At 43.5% G+C, this 20965-nt stretch overlaps 19 protein-coding genes and 1 non-coding gene across 20 annotated transcripts; 12 read left to right on the top strand and 8 right to left on the bottom strand.

Annotated features, from left to right (window-relative positions):
• Positions 1–28: 28 nt before the first annotated feature.
• Positions 29–2023, top strand: EHEL_110740 (HrpA-like helicase; the record flags this gene model as incomplete). Its single annotated transcript, XM_003888280.1, has 1 exon — positions 29–2023. The coding sequence occupies one exon, from the start codon at positions 29–31 to the stop codon at positions 2021–2023; it is 1995 nt and encodes a 664-aa protein (XP_003888329.1).
• Positions 2024–2054: 31 nt separating this feature from the next.
• Positions 2055–3218, bottom strand: EHEL_110730 (uncharacterized protein; the record flags this gene model as incomplete). Its single annotated transcript, XM_003888279.1, has 3 exons — positions 2055–2308; positions 2332–2744; positions 2770–3218. 3 exons carry the CDS (start codon positions 3216–3218, stop codon positions 2055–2057), a joined length of 1116 nt encoding a protein of 371 aa, XP_003888328.1.
• Positions 3219–3426: 208 nt separating this feature from the next.
• Positions 3427–4791, top strand: EHEL_110720 (AAA family ATPase; the record flags this gene model as incomplete). The annotated part of the gene is made up of 1 exon (XM_003888278.1): positions 3427–4791. One exon carries the CDS (start codon positions 3427–3429, stop codon positions 4789–4791), a length of 1365 nt encoding a protein of 454 aa, XP_003888327.1.
• Positions 4792–4819: 28 nt separating this feature from the next.
• Positions 4820–5146, bottom strand: EHEL_110710 (transcription initiation factor TFIID subunit TAF10; the record flags this gene model as incomplete). The annotated part of the gene is made up of 1 exon (XM_003888277.1): positions 4820–5146. The coding sequence occupies one exon, from the start codon at positions 5144–5146 to the stop codon at positions 4820–4822; it is 327 nt and encodes a 108-aa protein (XP_003888326.1).
• Positions 5147–5247: 101 nt separating this feature from the next.
• On the top strand, positions 5248–6252 carry EHEL_110700 (DNA repair protein Rad51; the record flags this gene model as incomplete). The annotated part of the gene is made up of 1 exon (XM_003888276.1): positions 5248–6252. The coding sequence occupies one exon, from the start codon at positions 5248–5250 to the stop codon at positions 6250–6252; it is 1005 nt and encodes a 334-aa protein (XP_003888325.1).
• A 132-nt stretch (positions 6253–6384) lies between these two features.
• Positions 6385–7161, bottom strand: EHEL_110690 (putative 40S ribosomal protein S8; the record flags this gene model as incomplete). The annotated part of the gene is made up of 1 exon (XM_003888275.1): positions 6385–7161. The coding sequence occupies one exon, from the start codon at positions 7159–7161 to the stop codon at positions 6385–6387; it is 777 nt and encodes a 258-aa protein (XP_003888324.1).
• A 138-nt stretch (positions 7162–7299) lies between these two features.
• Positions 7300–9348, top strand: EHEL_110680 (minichromosome maintenance protein; the record flags this gene model as incomplete). The annotated part of the gene is made up of 1 exon (XM_003888274.1): positions 7300–9348. The coding sequence occupies one exon, from the start codon at positions 7300–7302 to the stop codon at positions 9346–9348; it is 2049 nt and encodes a 682-aa protein (XP_003888323.1).
• A 129-nt stretch (positions 9349–9477) lies between these two features.
• On the top strand, positions 9478–11601 carry EHEL_110670 (Sec23-like protein transport protein; the record flags this gene model as incomplete). The annotated part of the gene is made up of 1 exon (XM_003888273.1): positions 9478–11601. One exon carries the CDS (start codon positions 9478–9480, stop codon positions 11599–11601), a length of 2124 nt encoding a protein of 707 aa, XP_003888322.1.
• Positions 11602–11694: 93 nt separating this feature from the next.
• EHEL_110660 (uncharacterized protein) lies at positions 11695–12204 on the top strand (the record flags this gene model as incomplete). Its single annotated transcript, XM_003888272.1, has 1 exon — positions 11695–12204. The coding sequence occupies one exon, from the start codon at positions 11695–11697 to the stop codon at positions 12202–12204; it is 510 nt and encodes a 169-aa protein (XP_003888321.1).
• A 107-nt stretch (positions 12205–12311) lies between these two features.
• On the top strand, positions 12312–13793 carry EHEL_110650 (putative mRNA deadenylase; the record flags this gene model as incomplete). Its single annotated transcript, XM_003888271.1, has 1 exon — positions 12312–13793. The coding sequence occupies one exon, from the start codon at positions 12312–12314 to the stop codon at positions 13791–13793; it is 1482 nt and encodes a 493-aa protein (XP_003888320.1).
• A 93-nt stretch (positions 13794–13886) lies between these two features.
• EHEL_110645 lies at positions 13887–13951 on the top strand. Its single transcript, XR_009467992.1, has one exon. It is a non-coding gene; the product is annotated as a small nucleolar RNA R38 (small nucleolar RNA).
• A 6-nt stretch (positions 13952–13957) lies between these two features.
• Positions 13958–15058, bottom strand: EHEL_110640 (putative exonuclease; the record flags this gene model as incomplete). Its single annotated transcript, XM_003888270.1, has 1 exon — positions 13958–15058. One exon carries the CDS (start codon positions 15056–15058, stop codon positions 13958–13960), a length of 1101 nt encoding a protein of 366 aa, XP_003888319.1.
• Positions 15059–15118: 60 nt separating this feature from the next.
• On the bottom strand, positions 15119–15709 carry EHEL_110630 (putative RNA-binding protein; the record flags this gene model as incomplete). Its single annotated transcript, XM_003888269.1, has 1 exon — positions 15119–15709. One exon carries the CDS (start codon positions 15707–15709, stop codon positions 15119–15121), a length of 591 nt encoding a protein of 196 aa, XP_003888318.1.
• A 58-nt stretch (positions 15710–15767) lies between these two features.
• On the bottom strand, positions 15768–16193 carry EHEL_110620 (uncharacterized protein; the record flags this gene model as incomplete). Its single annotated transcript, XM_003888268.1, has 1 exon — positions 15768–16193. One exon carries the CDS (start codon positions 16191–16193, stop codon positions 15768–15770), a length of 426 nt encoding a protein of 141 aa, XP_003888317.1.
• Positions 16194–16309: 116 nt separating this feature from the next.
• Positions 16310–16747, top strand: EHEL_110610 (class 2 transcription repressor NC2 beta subunit; the record flags this gene model as incomplete). The annotated part of the gene is made up of 1 exon (XM_003888267.1): positions 16310–16747. One exon carries the CDS (start codon positions 16310–16312, stop codon positions 16745–16747), a length of 438 nt encoding a protein of 145 aa, XP_003888316.1.
• Positions 16748–16822: 75 nt separating this feature from the next.
• EHEL_110600 (ribosomal protein S10) lies at positions 16823–17185 on the bottom strand (the record flags this gene model as incomplete). Its single annotated transcript, XM_003888266.1, has 1 exon — positions 16823–17185. The coding sequence occupies one exon, from the start codon at positions 17183–17185 to the stop codon at positions 16823–16825; it is 363 nt and encodes a 120-aa protein (XP_003888315.1).
• Positions 17186–17308: 123 nt separating this feature from the next.
• Positions 17309–18289, top strand: EHEL_110590 (uncharacterized protein; the record flags this gene model as incomplete). The annotated part of the gene is made up of 1 exon (XM_003888265.1): positions 17309–18289. The coding sequence occupies one exon, from the start codon at positions 17309–17311 to the stop codon at positions 18287–18289; it is 981 nt and encodes a 326-aa protein (XP_003888314.1).
• A 22-nt stretch (positions 18290–18311) lies between these two features.
• EHEL_110580 (uncharacterized protein) lies at positions 18312–18680 on the top strand (the record flags this gene model as incomplete). Its single annotated transcript, XM_003888264.1, has 1 exon — positions 18312–18680. One exon carries the CDS (start codon positions 18312–18314, stop codon positions 18678–18680), a length of 369 nt encoding a protein of 122 aa, XP_003888313.1.
• A 34-nt stretch (positions 18681–18714) lies between these two features.
• EHEL_110570 (GDP-mannose pyrophosphorylase) lies at positions 18715–19752 on the bottom strand (the record flags this gene model as incomplete). The annotated part of the gene is made up of 1 exon (XM_003888263.1): positions 18715–19752. The coding sequence occupies one exon, from the start codon at positions 19750–19752 to the stop codon at positions 18715–18717; it is 1038 nt and encodes a 345-aa protein (XP_003888312.1).
• A 149-nt stretch (positions 19753–19901) lies between these two features.
• Positions 19902–20909, top strand: EHEL_110560 (uncharacterized protein; the record flags this gene model as incomplete). The annotated part of the gene is made up of 1 exon (XM_003888262.1): positions 19902–20909. The coding sequence occupies one exon, from the start codon at positions 19902–19904 to the stop codon at positions 20907–20909; it is 1008 nt and encodes a 335-aa protein (XP_003888311.1).
• Positions 20910–20965: the final 56 nt, after the last annotated feature.

Genomic DNA, 20965 nt, shown 5'->3' with positions numbered 1-20965 from the left:
CAATAGAATGAGTGAGGACCCCTTCCTTATGAAAAGAAAGACTGAGTCTGAAGGGACTGAAATGGATATCCTCATCAACCGTAAGATTCCTTCTGAGCTCTTTGGAGATGCTAGAGAGAAAGATGAGTTTCTAGCGAGGGAAGAAATAGCTGGTCTGCTGGAAGATATGGAGGGAGAGAAGTGCATCTCGGAAGAGGAGACTGTCGAGGACAAGATGAGCGAGATCTTTGACAAGCTTGAGAAGAGCCAAGTTCTACTGATTGAGGGGAACACTGGGTGTGGGAAGACGACGAAGATCCCAAAGTATCTGCTCAAGAGATACAAAAGGATAGTCTGCACACAGCCCAGAAGGATCGCGGCTATGAGCATCGCAAAGAAAGTTGCTCGAGACATGAATGTGAGGCTGGGGGAGGTGGTTGGATATTCTGTGAGGTTTGATGATAGATCGAGTGGGAGGACCAGGCTCAAGTATGCCACTGATGGGATTCTGATAAGAGAGATAAATGGAGACAAGTATCTTAATAAGTATGATGTTATAATTGTGGACGAAGCACATGAAAGAAGCATCAACATAGATATTCTTCTGGGATATCTGAAGCAGATTCTAGTGAAGAGAAATGATGTCCGTGTGATCATAATGAGTGCAACGCTAAACTCCGAGAAGTTTATTTCGTTCTTCAAGTGCCAAACGGTTGAGATCCAGCACAAGATGTTCCCATTGGAGATATTTTTCTTGAAGAAGTCTGAAGTTGTGGACTACTTGGGTGAAGCTGTGAAGACTGCTATTCAGATACACCGGACGGAGGAGAGTGGAGACATACTGGTGTTTCTAACTGGAAAAGAGGAAATAAATGGAGGGCATGCACTCCTTACAGAGGAGCTGGGAAGGGATGTTGAAGTGTGCTGCTTGTACAGCACTCTTTCTCCTGAGGAGCAGGAGGCTGTATTCAAGAAGACGGAGAAGAGGAAGATTGTTCTTGCAACAAACATTGCAGAGACCTCGATAACAATTGAGGGAATAAAGTATGTGGTGGATTGCGGGAGGTCGAAACAGATGAGATACTCTGCATCTTTTGGGATGGACATATTGGAGGTTGGGTGGATATCGAAGTCACAAGCCAAGCAGAGGGCTGGAAGAGCAGGGAGGACGCAGAAGGGAAAGGTGTTCCGAATATACTCGAAAGAAGAGTATCAAAAGATGAACGACAACACAGTGCCTGAGATATTCTGCTGTAACCTTGCAAAGGCTGTGCTGGAACTGAAGTCGATTGGGCTAGATGATATTATGAACTTCGATTTTATAGACAGGCCTGCAGTCTCGAATCTGAAGAAAGCATTGGAGCTACTATATTATCTTCGAGCTATAGAGGGAAATGGAAGGATAACACCGATTGGGGTGAGGGCATCCAAGATTCCCTTGGAACCCGAGATGGCCATCTCATTGATTGTGTCTGAGGAGCTTGGTTGTCTTGACGATGTTTCGATCATATCAGCAATGCTGAGCGTGGGCAATGTGTGGCAGGACATTCCTCGGCATAGCCAGTTGTACAAAGCGTTCCTTTATGCGAAGACCATTCATTCTGATAAGAGGGGAGATCACTTTTCGTTTCTTGGAATATATAGAAGATGGGAGAAGACAGGGTTTAAGGTGTGGTACTTGAAGAAGTGGTTTCTGAACGTCAGGAACATGCTTCAGGTTGTGAAGATAAAGAAACAGCTGTGCTCAATGTTCAAGGGGCCATGCCGATCTGATGAGAGCAAGGTTGTGCTGTCGTTCTGTGCAGGATACTTTATGAATGTTGCAAAGCTTTCCGGGGGATCATACACATCTATATTCAATGACACAAAGTGCTTTATTCACAATACCAGCTGCATTTCGAGACAGCATCCAAAGTATATTCTCTACCATAGCTTGTGTAAGACTGAGAAGGAGTATGCAAGATACTGCGTGGAGGTGACACAGGAAGATCTGCTTAAAGGGGCAAACCATGTGTTTAGTAGACAACAGAAGCCTGAAAAGTAGATCTTGCTTTATTAGATATGCAACATGCCATTCAGAGAAACCTGTTGAAGATGAAAAAAAACAGAACCACAATCAATCTGTATGTCTTCCATCTAAGTTCCTTGAGAGATCTCGGAACTGAACTGGCCCTAAGATACTCCACCTCCTTTCTTAGCTTCTGGATATGCCCTGGGTCTGATGTAATTATCAAATAATTTGTTTCGTCATCTCTTTCTGTACTTCTCCTGTTGAAGTTAGACGAGCCCACGATCGTTGCAGCCATTCCATCTTTGAATCCCCAAAGCCCTAAAATTAATATCTACACTTACCTTTCAGATGGAATGAGTATCCGTTCCTTCTAAACTCATGAATGGAGAGAGTCGGGATACATTCAAGAGTCCTGTAGAAGCTATATGAGTAGATTGGGCCTATGAATCTATCCATGACTCCAAACGAGTTGAAGCAGTTTTCATCTGGACATGCTGCATACAAAGATATACTCCTGTTCCTAAACATCCTCAAGTAGTTTTTTGGGAAGTTCAAATACCCTGTAGAAATATGTATCTCGCCAAAGTCTTGTAAAAATGATTGAACTACAGATGGTTCCTCCTGCTCCTTAAACATCCCCACATACACAGGAAGGTCTTTGGACGGAGTATGCCTAGCATCTGAGGGGGGCTTGATGCCAAAGACCTTTGCTTTAATCATGTCTGTCAGTTCCTTGCTCTGGATTTCGAGATATCTTAAAATTAAAATACTTCACTTACCTATCTACTCTGCTCACCATATATGATGTGTCCATGTTTGCCCCAGATAGTATGGTCAGATCATCAAAGACCAGTGCCTTTGTATGAAAGACCCTGAGTAGCTCGTTAAGCTTAGCAGGAAGCAGGCTTGAGGTGGAAAGATCAACAAGGTGGAAGATTGACTCAAGGTTCCTTTTCCTTATGAATTCAAGCCCGTGGCCCGCAGCGCCCCTGTTCTTATCGATGAATATAACTGTTGTGAGTCCTCTTCTTTTTCTTTCCTCAAGGATGTCAAGAATATCCTCCATCTCATCGCCCTGTCCAAAAAATAATGATGCCATGTATACAGATTCTGAGCTCTGCAAGAGAAACTTGATTCTTTGATAGAATTCGGTGCATTCCCCCAACACCTTGAAGGTAGGCACACATACAGAATCCAACTCCCTGGATTTTTTGCCGAGATAATTCATCCTTACTCCTTTGGCTCGTGTTAAAAAGGCTTCCAAAGGAGTGGGAAAGGAGAAGCCTGTTGCTCTATATCCTATCTGAAAGCTTGATATGTTGAAAGGTGGATGGCCTATCAGAAACCGGAAAAAGCAATATCCACGGGAATCAAGATATTTCCCCTAGACACTGATTCTTGAAATCTTTTTGGGACACCCATAGAATCAGAAGCCTATGAGGGATATAGAAGCATCTAAGTGTTACAAAGTGGAAAAGAAGACCGAAAGCGACGAAGAAGAATACGAGGAGGTACAGAAAAGAACAAAGGGAAATAATCCGGAGGGAAACAGAAGAAACATCAACAACGACATTCTTGGTGCACTGATATACAGGAGGATCTTGAAAGACTACGGGATGAAGCAGAAAAAGACCAAAGCATCGAAGACACAACCCAATACGCCGAAGCTAAGAGATGTTTTCTATCTTATAATAGTTGTTCTTATAATTGCATATGTGATGTACAAAATGATATTTGCCACTGACGGTAGACACTCTCAAGTTCCAAAGGGAGGAGAGCAGAAGTCTGAAGATAGAGACAAGCCATCCTTCAGAGATGGATCTGAATTTGAGAATGTTTCCTATTTTGGAAAGGAGGACCTGATGATACAAGTGATTTCACAGGTGACTAAGATAGTTAATCTTTTGAAGACTGTGCCGGAAAAGGACCTCCACAAGAACATAGAGACGACGCAGAGAAACTTCCTGTTCCACGGGCCTCCTGGGACTGGTAAAACTCTCTTCATGAAAAAGCTAATATATCTTGTTGATTTGAATATCAAATTCTTGAAGATGAGGAACGAGATGGGAGAGGAGGAGTTTGAAAGGATGGACCACAACGAAAAGCTCATCAGAGCAAGGCAGATGGATTCGCTCACCAGAATAACGTTTGTAACGCCATCGTCGTTGAACAACAAGTACGTTGGAGAGACTGAGAAGAACATCCGGGAGCTATTTCAAAGTGCGAACGACGGAAGATACTGGGCCACATTTGTATTTATTGATGAGGTAGATGTATTCTTTTCCAAAAGATCGGACAAGTCTCAAGACTATACACTAAAGGCGCAGACGGAGTTCCTCAATACGATTGGCGGGGCATGCGACAAGATAAGCAGCAATGTGTTTCTCTTTGGAGCTACCAATCTGTATGATGTCCTTGATGATGCTTTCAAGCGTAGGTTTTCTGGTGTTTATGAGTTTTCATTACCGAGTGATGAGGAAAGGCTGGAGATCCTGGAGGAGTATCTCGGGGACTGTAATAGGGAGATAACAAATAGGATAGGTGATCTAGTCAGGATGACTAATGGAATGGCACAGTCTAGAATTGTAGATATTTTGAAAAAGATATCATTTATAAATGACGGAAACGTGGATGAAATTTCTTGGAAGGATTTAAGAAGGGCTTTTGAAGACGGAGACCCTAAAAAGAAAGGAACGGACGGAAGTGATGTTGAGGTAGTGAAGTCTCTGAAGAAGTTCTACTTCTTGGAGCCAAGGCCAAGGAACAAAAATGTTGAAATACTAGCGAACAATAAAGACTAATCTTCAAGATGTTTATGTTTCTGGTGCCTTACATGTAGTAGTGAGGCCTTGATATGCTTATGCCCACCTCCTCAAGAGCTTTTTCAAGGTCTACGAGCTGGAATGTGGGCTTCTTCTCCTTTGCAAACCTTTTGTCTTTCTGCGCGGCCTTCTGGTTTATTCTATGATACTGAAAAGAAGACACGGCGATGTCTGTCACAAACTTATGAGCTAACAGGGAAACAAGCTTCTTAACATTCTGATCGGAAGTGGCCACACCGGCCTTTTCCATGAAGTAATCTGTCACCGACTCTGGAAGAAGTGGGGTATAGTTATCTAGATTCTGCTTGAGCTCATTGAACTCTTCTTCCTTCATGGGGCCTGTGCAATAGATGTTTTTACATCTCACAGGTGAAGACAGAAATGCACAAAGAAAATAGAGGAGAGAGGCATAAAGCAAAGAGAAAAAATTTGCCCATGAGTGAGGAATATCAGTATCAAGACACAGAGTATCATTCAGAGAGTATTTCGATATCTGAGCTGAAGAATGGTGGGATATTGGCTGTGGATATAGCAAAGTTGATAGAAGCTGGGTTTACAACGGTTGAGTCTTTGGCATTTGCACCGAAGAGGCAGCTTCTTTCGATAAAAGGATTTTCGGACATCAAGGTGGACAAGCTTATCAAGGAGGCAGCCAAGCTGGTTCCAATGGGATTTACAACCGCGTCTGCATACCACCAGAGAAGGTCAGAGCTTGTCTATCTAACTACTGGATCTTCGGAGGTGGATAAGCTGCTGAATGGTGGGTTTGAATCAGGAAGCATAACAGAGATATTTGGAGAGTTCCGAACGGGAAAGACACAGCTATGCCATACGGTTGCGGTGACATGCCAGCTGCCTCCTGAGCAAGGTGGGGGAGGAGGAAAGGCCATGTACATAGACACTGAGGGAACATTCCGATCTGAAAGATTGGTCCCAATAGCAGAGAGGTTTGGGCTAGACCCGAATGAGGTTATGGATAACATATCATATGCTCGTGCGTACAATTCAGACCACCAGTCACAACTTCTGATCAAGGCATCTGCAATGATGTCTGAGTCAAAGTACTCAGTTCTTATAATTGATTCTGCAACAGCCTTATACAGGACGGACTTTAGCGGAAGGGGAGAGCTTGGAGCTAGGCAGCTGCATTTGGCGAAATATCTCCGTAGCCTTGTAAACCTTGCAGAAACATTCCGTGTTGCTGTTATTATCACCAACCAGGTTGTTTCTAATGTGGATGGGGCTGTTGGGATGTTTGCTGGAGATATCAAGAAGCCAATAGGAGGGAATATCATGGCACATGCAAGCACAACAAGGCTTTACCTAAGGAAAGGAAGGGGAGAAACAAGAATATGCAAAATATATGATTCTCCCTGTCTCCCGGAGTCGGAAGCAGTGTTTGCAATTACGGAACAGGGCATCAACGATCCTGATGAATGAAAAGAATCACGAAGAATAAAAAGCTAAATTGGTTTAGTTAATCTAGTAGTATGTTAGGATGTTTCTGTCTTCCTGATTCCCAATATGGCAGACCTGCAAAACATGGTTTATTTAAGCAAATCTGTCTCTCATTTATACCAGAAGAACGGCATTCACACACCCATCGTTTTCCGGGTTGTTTGTTATTTGGGCATACTTTCCCCATATGATCTTGCCAGACCCGTTGACAAGCCCAAGGGGACTAACATCCACTTCTATAATAGTTCCTTTGCTTAATATCCCAAGGCCGGTGTAGACCTCCGAGTGGGGATTCTTCTTCAGCCCTATTATCTTGAGGTTGAATGTCGAACTCAATTCCGGATGGCTTACATGTGCAGTCTTGAACCTCATTGCCATAGGCCTTATGAACCTCTCGTACTTTGGAGGTTTCCTAGTAAAGTCGCTTCCAACAAAGCAAGGCTTGGTAACCATTCTCTTCCAGTGCTTAGATTTGCGCTTTCCACTCACAACAACCCCAAACACCTCTTTCTCCGGAAGAGGGTGGATCTTAGGCAAGGGGACAGAGTACTTCGATCCCTTCTCCTGCCTTTGTTGCTTGATCTTGTTGTTGATGTCTCTGGCCTTTTCCTCCATCTCTCTGTCAAGCAAGAAGTGCGGAAGTGGGTTGCTTTCAACATTAACCTCTATATTCTTTTTGCTAGATTCCTTCACCTTCATGTCCCTCTTCAGTTGGATCTTTGCAGCGCGCTGTTTCTTAGCAAACAGCTTTGCCTTTATTCCAAAGAGCTTGCTTGCCTTCTTTGACACCAGTTTCTCCTCTCTTCTTTCCTTCTTATACTTCTTTATCTCGTAGTCCAGACGCCTCCCATACTTCTTTATATGCCTTTCCACAAAGTCGTTTTGAGGCATTTTGCAGGGGAGAAAAAATTGGTGATTTTGTCCTACACATAGAAGGGCAGTTACTCCTCATGCCCTAGATATCACAAAAAGACGTCCTTTTCATTCTTCTCGTCTGGGGATATTTAAATAGGACCTGGAACAGAAGGGATGCATATAGAAACATGGAGCATGTACTTTCCAGAGGAGGAGTTTACTGCATTCAACGAGCTTGTGCAGGCAATACTTGAAATAAAGAAGCGGCTAAAAAATGAATTGGATGGAGATAGTCTGGATAGCATTCTGGAGTCCAGAACCTACCATATATCGAAGGAGCACCTCGAAAACCTTGTTGAGAAGAAGTTGCTGGACACAAATGCAGGAAACTTGCTCCTGTGTGTGTCATGCGCCATTTCCGAGCATCTGTATGACAACGGGCACCTATCGATAAGGATAAGCACTAGGGTTAAGACGCAGCACAACGAAGGAAACTTTGGGGACGTTGACAGAGCCAATCTAGGGAAGCTTGTCTTTATGACGGGAACTGTCTGTAGAGTAGGATTCAGAAGGGTTGTCAGCACCAAAATGTTCTTTGAATGCACGAAATGTGGAGATGTGGCGTGTGTGGATGTTAAGAACAATGTGTACAGGCCTCCAGGGGTATGCAAAGGATCTTGCAGCTCAAGAAGCTTTGTCCTCATACGAAATCATCATGAAATGGAGTGTAAGGACATCCAAGAAATAAAGATACAGGAGCTCTATGGGGGAACTGGAGAGGATGGAAGCGGGATTCCAAGATCTGTAGACTGTATTCTTTACGACGAGTTTGTAGGGACATTGGCCCCTGGAGACATTGTGCAGATTGTCGGGGTACTCGGGGTTGAGCTGGAAAGCGACAATCTCTACAGGCTGACGGTTCATATAAATAATCTGAAGATCATCAAGAACAAGAACTTCTTTGTAGAAAACCTTGAATATCAGAGCAAGGACTTTGATGAGTTTAGAAGGATAGCGAAATCAGAAAACACACTGGCTTCGCTTGTCCATTCACTTTATTCCTCTGTGTACGGAAATGAGCTAATAAAGATAGGACTAGTACTCTCCTTGTTTGGAGGAACAAGGAAAAGTGCTGGACAACATGGGATTAGATCTGAGACACATGTTCTGATTGTTGGGGACCCGGGGCTTGGAAAGAGCAGGCTTCTTCTCAGCACATGTGGGATTCTTCCGAAGAGTAGTTATGTGAGTGGGAACTTCACCACCACGGCAGGATTGACTGTGTCCTTAACACACGATCCTGTTTCTGGAGAATATATGGCTGATGCGGGGGCACTTGTGGTGGCAGACAATGGGATATGCTGCTTGGATGAGTTTGATAAGATAGATGATCATGCAGCCTTGTTTGAAGCTATGGAGGACCAAAGGGTAAGCATAGCGAAGGGAGGGGTTATTTGCAATGTCCCAACAAGATCCACTGTGATAGCGGCAACCAACCCAAGGAGCGGGCACTTTGACAAGACCAAGACGATGGAAGAGAACATAAGGTTTGATCCAGGGCTTCTGTCAAGATTCGATCTTGTTTTCCTTCTTTTAGACGATCTGTCTGAGAAGGAAAGCTACATGATATCTGGGCAGGTTCTGAAGAAAAGGCAGACATCATCTCCAGGGATAAGGAATGGATTTAATGATGTCATAGAGGCCATTAGGAGGGACGAATTTATTGAGAATATAAGGTGTTCTGGGTGCACATATCCCGTGGAGATAATAAGAAAGTACATTTCATATGCCCGAGCAAATGTGTTTCCTGTTCTGAACAGGTCGGCAAAGGAGACCATAAGAGAATGGTACATGTCTATGAGAAAGAGGCGAGGGGTTTCGACAAGGGATCTGGAGTCTTTGGTTAGGTTGACTGAAGCAAAGGCAAAGGTTGATCTCCGAAGCATAGCAACAAAGGCAGATGCAGACTTCTGTATTGAGCTGTACAAGAGGACGTTTATTCCCGGAGAAAAGATGCCCAGAAGCAAGAAGAGCCGAGACTTTTCTCAGGTGCTTAGAGAGTATGCCAATGGGAGGGGGGAATACCTGATCAGCAGAGAGGAGCTGTGTAAACTAGTAGCATCCTTTGATTCAAGCAAGCCTGTCAATGAGTTTGTGGATGCACTCAACCACAATGGATTGATTATCAAAAAGGGGGCGAACATGTACAAGATAATCCGATGAGGGGTTTGAATGGTGAAGAGACGGGTTTCTTAATGTTCATCTATGCTTACCTTAAGGATTTCGAAGCTATGATAAATCCATGCCTAGATATTGAGTTTTGGTTGTTTACGGAAATTTTTATTAGCCCTTATGGAGGAGGAGATCAGAAACATAGAGGAGAGTGATGGTGTTCGTCTCACCTGGAATGTGTGGCCTTCCAAAGGTGATGCCACCGCAAAGGTCCCCCTGGCATGTTTGTACAACATCCATCAGGAAACAAACATTCTCGAATGCGAGCCTATATATTGTATGAGCTGCAATGGAGTCCTGAATCCTCACTGCAACATCGACTTTGGGAGGCAAACCTGGAACTGTGTGATATGTAATAGCAACACAACCTTGCCAAGCCATGCGCGAGGGATCACACCTGACAACCTTCTGCCGGAATTACTTCCGCAGAGCTCGACAGTCGAGTATGTGCTGAGCAGGGAGAGCGTTTTTCCTACTGTGTTTTTCCTTATTGTTGACATATGTACGTTTGATGATCAGAGACACATTCTTCTGAAGGATGCGCTCAAGGCGGTGTTAGAAGGGATTCCTGACGATGCATTAGTCGGGTTTATTAAGTATGGGACAAACATTGAGCTTCTGGAGCTTAGCACAACATTACCGCGGAAAACACATTTGTTTTCTGGGAAGAAGGAGTATAATGCGGAGGTTCTGAAGTCTCTGAATACAACTGCGAAGTCTGAGTCACAGATTGTAGGCAGGTTTTTGAAGAAGAAGAGCGAATGCTATGATTTTTTGTATGATGTGGCTGAGAATCTTGAGAAGGATCCCTTTCCTGTTCTCACAGCATACAAGCCTGTAAGGTGTACGGGCTCCGCAGTATCTCTAGCCTTTGCTTTACTGGAAACAAACTTTCCTGACACAGCTGTGAAGTATCTTCTATTTACTCAAGGACCTTGCACATTTGGGCCTGGAACGACGACACCAATAAAGTTTAAGGAAAAAGGGAGAAACGACCATCTTGAAGAGAACGACCCGATGTATGCAGGCCCTGCAAGGAAGTTCTATACGAGCCTAGGCGAGAGGATGAATAGTGTTGGGCACAGCCTTGACATTCTTGCGGCGACTATAGTTGATGTAGGGATATGTCACATGGAGAGGCTAACTGCAATGACTGGAGGAATGCTAATAATGGCGCAGGACTTTGATAGAGATATTTACATTTCGTCCTGTAACAAGATACTTAATAGAAGCAAAGAAGGGCATCTGGCACAAGGATTCAATGTAAAGATGCAGGTGAAAACAAGCAAGAACCTTGAGTACAAAGGGATTATTGGGCAGGGAAAGTCTTCTGGTGGATGCTGGAGGATGGGGTCTGTGTTTCCGTCGACCAACATCTCGATTCTCTTTGACAAAAAGCCCGAGGCAAAGCATGGTGATTTTGGATATGTTCAGTTGATTACACAGTACCAAAGGAGTGACAAGAAACTTCTGGTGAGGGTGACGACCTTTGCCAGGCTATTTACGGACTCGAGAGAAGACGTGATATGTGGGTTTGACCAGGAAGCTGTTGCAGTTTTCCAGGCAAGGTTCCTTCTTCTAAAGAAGTATGAGGAGATAAAGGATTGCGAAAGGATGATCGATAAGAATCTCATAAGATTTACTAAGGCGTTTGCTAGATATGATAAAGGAGAGCCTTCGTCACTAGTTCTTCCCGACTCCATGGCATACTATCCAAACTATATGTTCTTTTTCCGAAGAAGCCTTCTGGTCCAAACAGGAAACAATTCACCTGACGAGACTGCATATTACTTGACGCTTCTGTACAACCAGAAGGTGTCAGATGCATTGAAGCTCATCAAGCCCACTCTTGTTTCGTACCACTACCAAGGCGGGGTTAAGGCAGTTGAGGTGGACAGCAAGTCTTTGGAGCCGGATGTAATCCTTGTGCTGGACACGTTCCACAATGTTGTAGTATGGAAAGGAGAGTATTTTGCACAGTGGGTCAGAGAAGGGTATCACGAACAGCCTGAGTATGAGTTCCTCAAGAGCATACTAAGGGATAGCGAAGAGATGGCTAGGACACTATGTGAGGAAAGGCTCCCAACGCCGCAATTCTGTATTACTGAGCAGAACAAGTCGCAGCAAAGAATCCTGCACCACTATGTCAATCCCAGTGGAGGAGGCTCTATAATCACTGAGAACATCAACTACGAGAAGTTTGAAGAGGCGTTGCGCAGAGTTGTTGTTTTCAACAATGAATAAAGGAGACTGTTTGTTTATAAGTTTTCATCGATATCCTTCAAGAAGGGCCGTTAGGCTCTCCTCAAAAAAGTGAAAAAATTTGACCCTTTGTCTATGAGCACGCAAACTGAGGCTGAAGTGAATATTTCGGAGATAATCAGGAAGCATGCAAAGGATATCTCTGCCCCATCTGAGATGTTCGGCAAGATAGCCATTCAGATAATAATATGCGACAACGGAGAGAAAGTTATGGCTGTTAAGGTTCCAAAGAGCATTCTGCCTGGGGTGCAGATGAATTACACCAATATTATGAAGGCAGCTAAGCAGCAGTTCCATGACTATTATATAATTTTCATTAGAAACTTTGAAATTGAATCCCACGAAGACGGAAGGCCTGCATCCAGGTCCACGATTGAAAAGACATGGCTAGCAAATGCCTGCTTTCCATTTCTACTTACAGGAACAAGGACAGACGTGCGTGGAGTTAATGACATGGTTGTGAACGTTCTTCTTGAAAGAAGGACATCCTTCAGTAGATCTGAGATGGACGCAATAGGGGCAGGGCTTAATGGACTGCTCGGGAAGAACTACATTGTTGATGTCAACCATCATACCAAGAATTAAAAGACGCTTAGGAATCTTAAACTTATTGAATGGTTCTTAAGGCCTGTTTTGAGCCTACAAATTTTTATGGTGATTGTGAAAGATTTTCTGGACAAGGACCCTTGGGCATGGGAGAAGAGTGTTTGGCATCAAGAAGAAAGTCCCTTGGAAGGACTGCCGAGGCTTGTGAGGAGCCGTGGACAGGTCTTGATCTTTGTTCTCAAGGAATAAGAAACATCTCCAGGTCTCTGTTTGATATGAGGTTCATTAGAGTATTGAATCTTTCAAATAATGAGATAGAGATCATTCCAAAGGAGATATGCAAGCTAAGGTGCCTTGAGGTGCTCAATCTCAGCAAAAACAAGATCAGAAGCATTCCTCCAGAAATTGGGAAGGTTGCCAGTCTGAAGGAGTTGAACTTGAGTGACAACTTGATCTCAAACATTCCGATGGAGATAGGAACGCTCTATAATCTCGAGAATCTTGAGATAGCTAACAATCCACTGATAGTCCCGTTTAACACTCTTGTAAGGGATAAGAAGCTTCTTCAGTTCTGTAGGGAGCATAACACGGGGTATCCTCCTCCGAATGATAGGCCGTGGATAGAAAACCTGAACAAGAATGTTTTCTATAGCGACACAATAAGTGTTGGAACCTTCAACATCCTATCGAATCTTTGGGCAGCAAGGCTGACATATGCACCGTCATGGGTCATTAACCCGGAGTTCCGAAGAGAGGGAATCTTACAGGAAATAGTTCTGTACAATGTGGATATACTATGCCTTCAGGAGATCGAGCTCTACAGCTTTTTTGATTTCTACAAAGAGCAGCTTGAAATGAGGTGCAGCTACGATTCAATCATCTATCCACGGGGAAGGGTAAAGAGTGTTCCAGACAAGAAGATAGTCGACGGATGTGCAATCTTCTGGAGGAGAAACAAGTTTAGGCTGATTGCACAGTTTCCTATTGACTTCTATCAGAAGGTATCTCAGGATGCAAGATTCAATACCAATCAAGAGCTGCTTGAAAGATACGGAAAGAAGGATAACGTGGCAATTGGGGCACTTCTCGAGAGGCCCAATGGGCAACAGATATTGGTTGTAAACACCCACATCTTCTGGGATCCTGATTACCCAGATGTCAAGCTGCTTCAAGTGATTCTACTTATTGAGGAAATCAGAAAGATAGTTTCAAGACATCCAAATGCATATCTGTTTCTGCAGGGAGACTTCAATTCCCTCAGGTCCTCATCAGTCTACAAGTCAATAACTACCAGGACAGTAGATTTAGCAGACTTTGGGGATATTGCGCGTCACTTTTCTACCCAGGAGTTTGGAGATGGCTTGAGGCTTAATGACTCCTACATAAATCAAGACCTTGGGTTCACCAACTTCACACCCATATTCAAAAACGTTATTGACTACATATTTTACGACAGCAGAATAATGCTGACATCGGTGTTGTCTCCAATAGAGGACGAGTACACTGAAAATGTTGCAGGCCTTCCAAACATGCATTTTCCTTCGGACCATATCTTCCTAGGCGCAAAGTTTGCACTCCCCAACAGAAACACTACTCAAAATGTATTTGGCAGAAATCCTCGGCAATAAACAGATTTTTGTATTTACGGGTTGTGCAGGAAGTAACTCCTGAGTTTGCCTCATTTTCAAGTTCCTATAAAAAACAAAAAAAAGGGTCCCCCAAGAAAGTGATGATGATAAAGTTATCCCTGGCTGAATGCTGATGAAAACTTTCTTCTGATTCTTCATTTTTATTAGTTAAAGTATGGAGAGTGTATATGAATGTCCACTTTCGCCTCATGCCTTTCTTTTTTTCCTCTCTTAATTTCAGATGCTTCAGATCTTCTTTTCTTTATGGCCGGTATGAAGTGTCTTTTGATTGCTCTTATCTTCCTTGGTGCTTTGAAGAATGACTCCAAGGGCCCGTCTTCAATTCTATATTCCTCCTCCTTTAGTGTGCCCAGAAAGTCCAGCTTCTCTCTTAGGTCCCGGAGATATCTTCTCTTCTGTTGTATGGGATCATACACAACCTGGTGCAGAAATGTCTTTTTTGCCTTAAGGAAGTCATCTAAGTAGCCGCTCGGGACGGGTTTTCTATGCCGTAGATACTCAATCACCCCCTCAACAGTCTTCTCTCTGGAGAGGAGCTTATGAGCAGTCACAACCCCAATGCCCTGTATAGAAGCCAAATAATCACATCCGCTCAATATGGAGATATCAAGAATGTTCTCTTCGAAATCCTTGCCCCTTGCCTCCGTAAGGCAGTCTCTGGTAAACTCTTGTACAAATGTGCAGTCAAATTTGTAGAGTATTCTATTAGATCCATATGGAATGAGATCGCTGTCTTCTGTAAGGATGCAGTCTATGTAGCCTATTCTCTGGAGATAGCAAAGCTGAGCATCGGATTCATAGGGCGAGATAATATACTCGACGTTTATTCTTTCCAGCATCTTCACAATGTCAGACACAATCTCCCTTGTGACAGTTATACATTGCCGCATAAATCCCTTGGCCTTTTCTGGGTCGTTCTTCATTAGCCAATGCTCGGCCTCCTTTCTATTCCTTTCCTTCTTGACTTGCCTCTTTCTGTTTGTCTCCTCTTTGCTTGGGAGTGTGTCTCCGTCCAAGACAACAACAGGCGTGATGCCATAATTTTCTAGCACCCTCACTTTCTCTTCAAACATGGCTATGTGCTTCTTTGTAGGAACCTTGAAAAATATCTCCTCAGACACAAAGGAGAGAATTTGATACAGCCATGCATGCCCGTCAATCCCTATCCTCTGGTGCTTGTAGCTTGATATATGTCTTTTCACTAGTTTAGGAGCCACAATGGGCAAGAGCCCAGAAATCCCCATTCGGGGTTCACTTTCCTCAAGAATAATAGAGCATCCAAAACATTTATTATGTAGTTGTGCCTATCTCTTCTCAAACTCGTTATATATTGTCTGAATCCCTCCATACTTTTCCTTGAGCCTCGAGTTGATGATCCGTAGTCTATTGAAGATACTTCCTGGCTGGGACCCCATTATAAGCCTGCACACCGCATCCTTTGCTATTCTTATGTTTTCAATCGTCCCAAGAAAATGTATCATTTGTTCTTGCACAATGATCTTCGACCTGCTAAACTCTTCTATGGCATCTTTTGTCTTTCCTTCCCTTCCTATGATTCTTCCAACGGCCCTCTCAACATGGTGCCCCCTCAGCGTTTTAACCTCGGATATTTCAAAACGGTCCAAAAACACATCACTGAACTTGAGTATTGCAATTGCATCATCAATAGGAAATCCAATGCTTACAGCCTCAATGTACTGAGCAGATCTTTCCAAGTAGGAGGGATCCTCAGTATGTTCGCACGTCCTCATCTCCACACATCTTCCCTTGATGTTCATGCGTATCTGGATCTTGCATATTTCGACTATTGGCGTGTATATCTTCATCCATTCTTCTTTCATCATTCTCATCTTCTTAGGATGGATAGGAATCGACCTAGTCTGGATTTCGATCATGGGGCAAGATAATCCAAGGAATTTAGGCCTCCGCATCTCACACATTTAGAACATTGCTTCAATAAGACACATCATCCGAGCATTGTGCGTGGCATACTTCTCTCTCGACCTCCTTGAAGAAGCAAGGATTTACATCGCAGGCATTCTGCATGCATCTTTTGCCCTTACCTTTGGAAGCTGAAGGGACTCTGTGATAATCCTTCTTCTTCCTCGGCGATACTTCACAACGATCCAGAGACTTTTTTGGAAGTATTAAGGCTGCTTTATCATCCAAAGAGGACATCCGGGTATTGCCTAGACATTCACATCTAAGTGGTACAGGGTGTGCTTGACCCGCACTGCAGATTGTGCTCATCCGGGATAGGGCACTACGAACAGTTGCCAAGATCTCTTTGATCTCCTTCTTCATTCCGCTTATTTCCCTGAGGAGCTTGGAGTACGAGACAACAACGCCACTTATGAATTCGGCATCCATGTAGAGCATAAAGACATGGAAAGTGCTAAGAGGTTATCCCGCTTTGCATAATCACATTTATTTCACACAAAAACAAACTTATTCAAAATCCATAAATATCATCCTAGCAAGAATTGAACGTAAATATGGAAAGAAATGATGATGAAAATACATTGCCAAAGGCCACTGTCGACAAGATGGTATCGTCTATGCTCCCAAAGAACTCCGTTGTTCCAAAGGAATCCAAAGAAATTTTCCAGAATGCATGCATTTATTTCCTAAACATGTTAACGCTGGAGGCAAACAAAGCCTGTGAGGAGGAGAAGAAAAAGACAATAAGCTATGAGCATGTCTACAAGGCATTGAAGAACCTTGGATTTGAAAACTATATCGATGATTGTGTGAAGGAGCACGGAAACTATGAGAATTACATCAAGCAGAAGCCATCAAAAATTGACAAATTCAAGGATTCAGGTCTGTCCATGGAGGAACTTCACAACCAGCAAATCAAGCTTTTTCAAAATGCAAAGCTTCAGTTTGAAAGGTCCTTCGAAGATGACTACTATTGCGATAATGAAGGGTGAGGATGCTACAAGACTGGAGGTTCTTAGATGCAACTCTGCCACCAATAAAATCTTAAGAACATAACTCAACGAACTTTAATTTTGAATGCTTAGGTTAATTTCAACATGGGGGAAGTTCCTGAGAAACTGGACAACTTTTTCCAACTGCTGGTGCGTGGCTTCAAGATAAAAGTTCCTGAGATGAACAATCATCTTATATCTGCTCCACTTCTTTGTTCCCTGTCCAGATGGGTTCCTGAGCGTTGTGATGCTCTCAATCTTTTTGGGCAAGACTACTTCTCTCTGCAGATTATCGATGAATGTCTTCCCGTACTCGTAGAACTCCCTACACACCTTGTTGATCCTTTTCTCTTCAAGGCTTGCCATGTCTATGCAGACCTTCATAGTCTCCATGTTGCTTGCCACGTCTATGTCTTGCTTTTTCATTTCGGCGTCCATTTCGAGGGACCCCTTCCAGAAAATTTTTTCAGTAGATCCACTGCAGTGCCTGTCCTAATAAATAGCGATTTTGAGACAGTGCTCTAGAGATTTTGGCTCCTTCCCACCCCAGAAAGTGCATTAATGGACGTTTGGATAAAGAACTTTCTTAAAATCAAACAAGACCACACGGATCCGTCTGATTATGAGAAGTTCTTCACCTGCTTCAGGGACTATCTAGCAAGACACCCCTCTTCTCATCACAAAGTGTCGAAGCTCCTTGTAAAGGCGCTGGATGTATTTAAAAACGTGCAACTGATTTCCATATCGTATCGACTTCTTTATTGCATTGGCATCGAGCTCGAAATACCCGAGTCCACTCTTAAAAAACACTTCAGGAATTCATATTTGAGAGAGCATATGTTCCCATTACTGGATAGAGTATCCCCCGGATTGTTTGACTCTGCTTTGCTGAAGCTATTACGGAATCCTCACTATGAATGCAAGAACTTCTTCAGCCTGATGAAGTCCAAGAAGAGTTGGGTAATGGAGTTCCTAAGCCTGAGAGAGAGACGTTTTGCCAGAAAGCAAATGATGCTTATGATTCATACAGAGATCTTCCACAGCATGGACTACTTTGTAACATTCTTTGGTCACAAGGATAGAAGTCTATCGTTTCTAGCCTTTGAAACATTCAAGCTTTTTGTAGAGGGATTTGTAAGGAGAGAAAGAGAAAATGCATCAGAAAGACAAGAAGCCCCGGTTCTCCTACACAAGGAAGGTATGTTCAGTGTATGGTGGGATTATGAAAGGACCTGGATTTCTCTGGAGATGCGTCTTGAGGTTGAAAGCCCGACAAACTTCCTAATTCATTTCACAGACTTCATGCTCGAGAAAGAGAAACTCCTGGAGCTTATTTCCGCTGGCAATAAGAGTGGAGTTGAAAGCATACTCAGGAGATACATAGATCTAAGGGAGCCACTGAGTATTCCCAATTTCAGATGGGCTTCGGAAGTGCCCCAGGGTTCTGAGCCTCTCAGAGGGGAATGGGTAGAAGAGATATGCTTTGAATATCTCTTTGACGGAAAGACATATAAGGAGATAACGGACTGCATTGAAATATAAGGGAGAATGGAGAATTAGGCCCATGGGGGTTGGAAAGGATCTAGTAGTGTTTTTCAAGGAGGGTGGCAAGGTGCTTTTCAAAGCAATGGCAAGCACTATTTCCGAGGCCATGCTCAGAGACAGGATGTCGAAGGCAGAGGCTGAAATGATCCTGGATATATCACCGAGTGTAAGCAGGGACAGGATGAAAGACACATTTTTTGAGATGTATTGTGCTAACGCCAAGGAGAACGGGGGATCTCCATATATACAATCGAAAATCCTTGGCGCATATACTGTTCTTTCCGGCGCCAGTCCGAAGTCTGTGGATTTCTTGGAGGCTAATAGAAGAATCTGCCAGAGAAACACTGAGAAAGCTCTTCACACAAAAAATAAAAGAGTTCGGCTTTGATTTTATTCACACAAGCAGGAGGCAGAAGACAAGCCTAAATGTCTTCGAGAAGCTTAAATGGTGTCTTGTCAGGCAACGTCTTGACTGAAGTTAAGATAGAGAACTTTTCAACCGTTGTGGCATATCCCAGAACACAGCAAGAATTTATGGTTACATTGTCTTCTATCTTCGCGTTCCAGCCCACTATGCTGTCCTTTATTGTCACATTGTCCCCTATCTCCACATTATCAAAGATGGCACTGTTTGAGATTGTGACGTTCTTTCCTATCTTCACATTCTTCCCTATGACAACATTGCTCTCAACTGAAAACATCTTCCTGTCGGGCAAATAGCTGCACATGGCTGCCTCTTTATAGTACTCCAGATACATTCCTTGGCCTCTTATGTAATCCGCTGGCTGCCCTATGTCCATCCAGAATCCCTCGAGATCAAATACCTGAAGCTGGCGCTCTTCCGCCATTTTCGGAAAGATCTCCCTCTCTATGGAGCACTCTCTGAGCTCCACTCTGTCCAGCACAGAGGGATTAAGTATGTATATCCCTGCATTTATCCTGTTCGATGTTGCATTCTTGGGCTTCTCAAGAAATGTTCGAATGAGGTTTGTGTTTTCCTCTGTGATAATGAGTCCGTATCTGCTTGGATCCTTCACCCCGGTGGACAGAATGGTTCCCTCCTTTCCGTGAGAGAGATGAAAGGCAAGCATTTCCCTCAGGGGAAATCTACATGTTATATCTGAATTAAGTACAAAGAAGGTGTGGCCCTCAAGATACTTTCTAGCAAGTGCCAATGGGCCTGCTGTTCCAAGAGGCTCTTGCTCCTTAGAATAGATGATGTTAATCCCAAACTCGTTTGAGTAATCCCTAACCTCTCTTATTATAAGCTCTGAATAATAGTTGAGTGCCAGGATGATCTCCTTGATTCCAGCACCGACTAGTGCCTCTATCTGATGTCTTAGGATGGGCTTGTTGGCAAAAGGCACAAGGGGCTTTGGAACGGTGTATGTCAGCGGCCTTAGCCTCGTCCCATATCCTCCCACAAGAATGACAGCCTTAACCTGCTCCTTAGCATGCATTTCCCTTATTTTGTAAACAATTGATAAAGAGGATTAAATAAATTGGACACAGAGCGCAAGGCTACTTTTTTAAATACATAGGGAATAGGCTTGCAGCCCGTGCCCTGTGAAATCCCTGGCAGGTAAAATTCGATGAACATGCCACCCTAATGAATCTACACGATCTGGTCAAAAACGACTGCCATGAAGAAATATCTCGTTTAGAACATCCGGAATTCAACCAATTCCGGGTGGTTGCATACATCAACCTGGGAAAGTTTGAAGAGGCTTTAAGATATGCAGAGAAAGATTCCTTTGAAAGGGCTTATGCACTATACAAGCTGAAAAAGTATAAGAAGGCACTCAGGATTCTGAAACGCATAGACACTGAAGGAAGCAAGGTCCTTGCCTCCCAGTGTTTGTATTACCTGGGATACTACAACACGGCCTATAAAATACTTTCAGAGGTCAAGAAAGATGACGACATAGTTGTGAATCTGCAGGCCATGAAGGGATTAGCGATGCTTGCAGATAAAAACCAGTATGCGTTTGGGAATAAGTTCCAGCTGAGAAAGAGGGATGAGCTTGCGCAGTTTGAGGATCTGTCAAGGCACGATATTAAGCACACTGAAGGGCGTGTGGATTTCATATTCAACCTGTCGTTTGAAAGCCTTGCTAACGAGGAGGAGTTTGTAAACTTCCTTTATCGTCAGCTAGAAAAACCAGAAATGAGTGGGACAATTGTAGAAGAGCAGCTAAAGAACATCAAGGGAGAAGAAGTAAATCCCGACCTGCTTCTGAGGAACCAAAGAGAAACCTTTGAATTCAACAGGGGTGCTATAGACAAGTTTTCAAATCCATTGCACTTCCAGCAGAACTTCCAAGGACTAGGCAATTCCGAAAGCATCACTAGAGGAAACGTATCCTTGTGGATTGAAAGAGTATATAGCAGCAACTTCAGCATCCAAGCCGAGAAAATTCCCCTGCTTTCTCCAAAGATGGTACTTCTTCGCATCCTTACCCTGTGTAAGAGCGGGAGCTTCCCTTCGCAAAGATTACTGAGAAAGGCTAAAGAGTGGCCTGAGTCGCCTGCCAAGAGTTATCTATGTGTTTTCGACCCAATGGCCAGTCTCTCCAAAGAGTTCTACATCAGGCTATCAAAAGACATAATGAATTAAAATATCTCGCTTTGTCATTGTGCAAACAGAGTCTTTCGCTTAATGCTGGACTACCA

The sequence above is a fragment of the Encephalitozoon hellem genome, chromosome XI, assembly GCF_000277815.2.
Source record: "Encephalitozoon hellem ATCC 50504 chromosome XI, complete sequence".
In the NCBI taxonomy this organism is placed as follows: domain Eukaryota; kingdom Fungi; phylum Microsporidia; family Unikaryonidae; genus Encephalitozoon; species Encephalitozoon hellem.
This window is presented reverse-complemented; position numbering and strand designations above follow the sequence as displayed.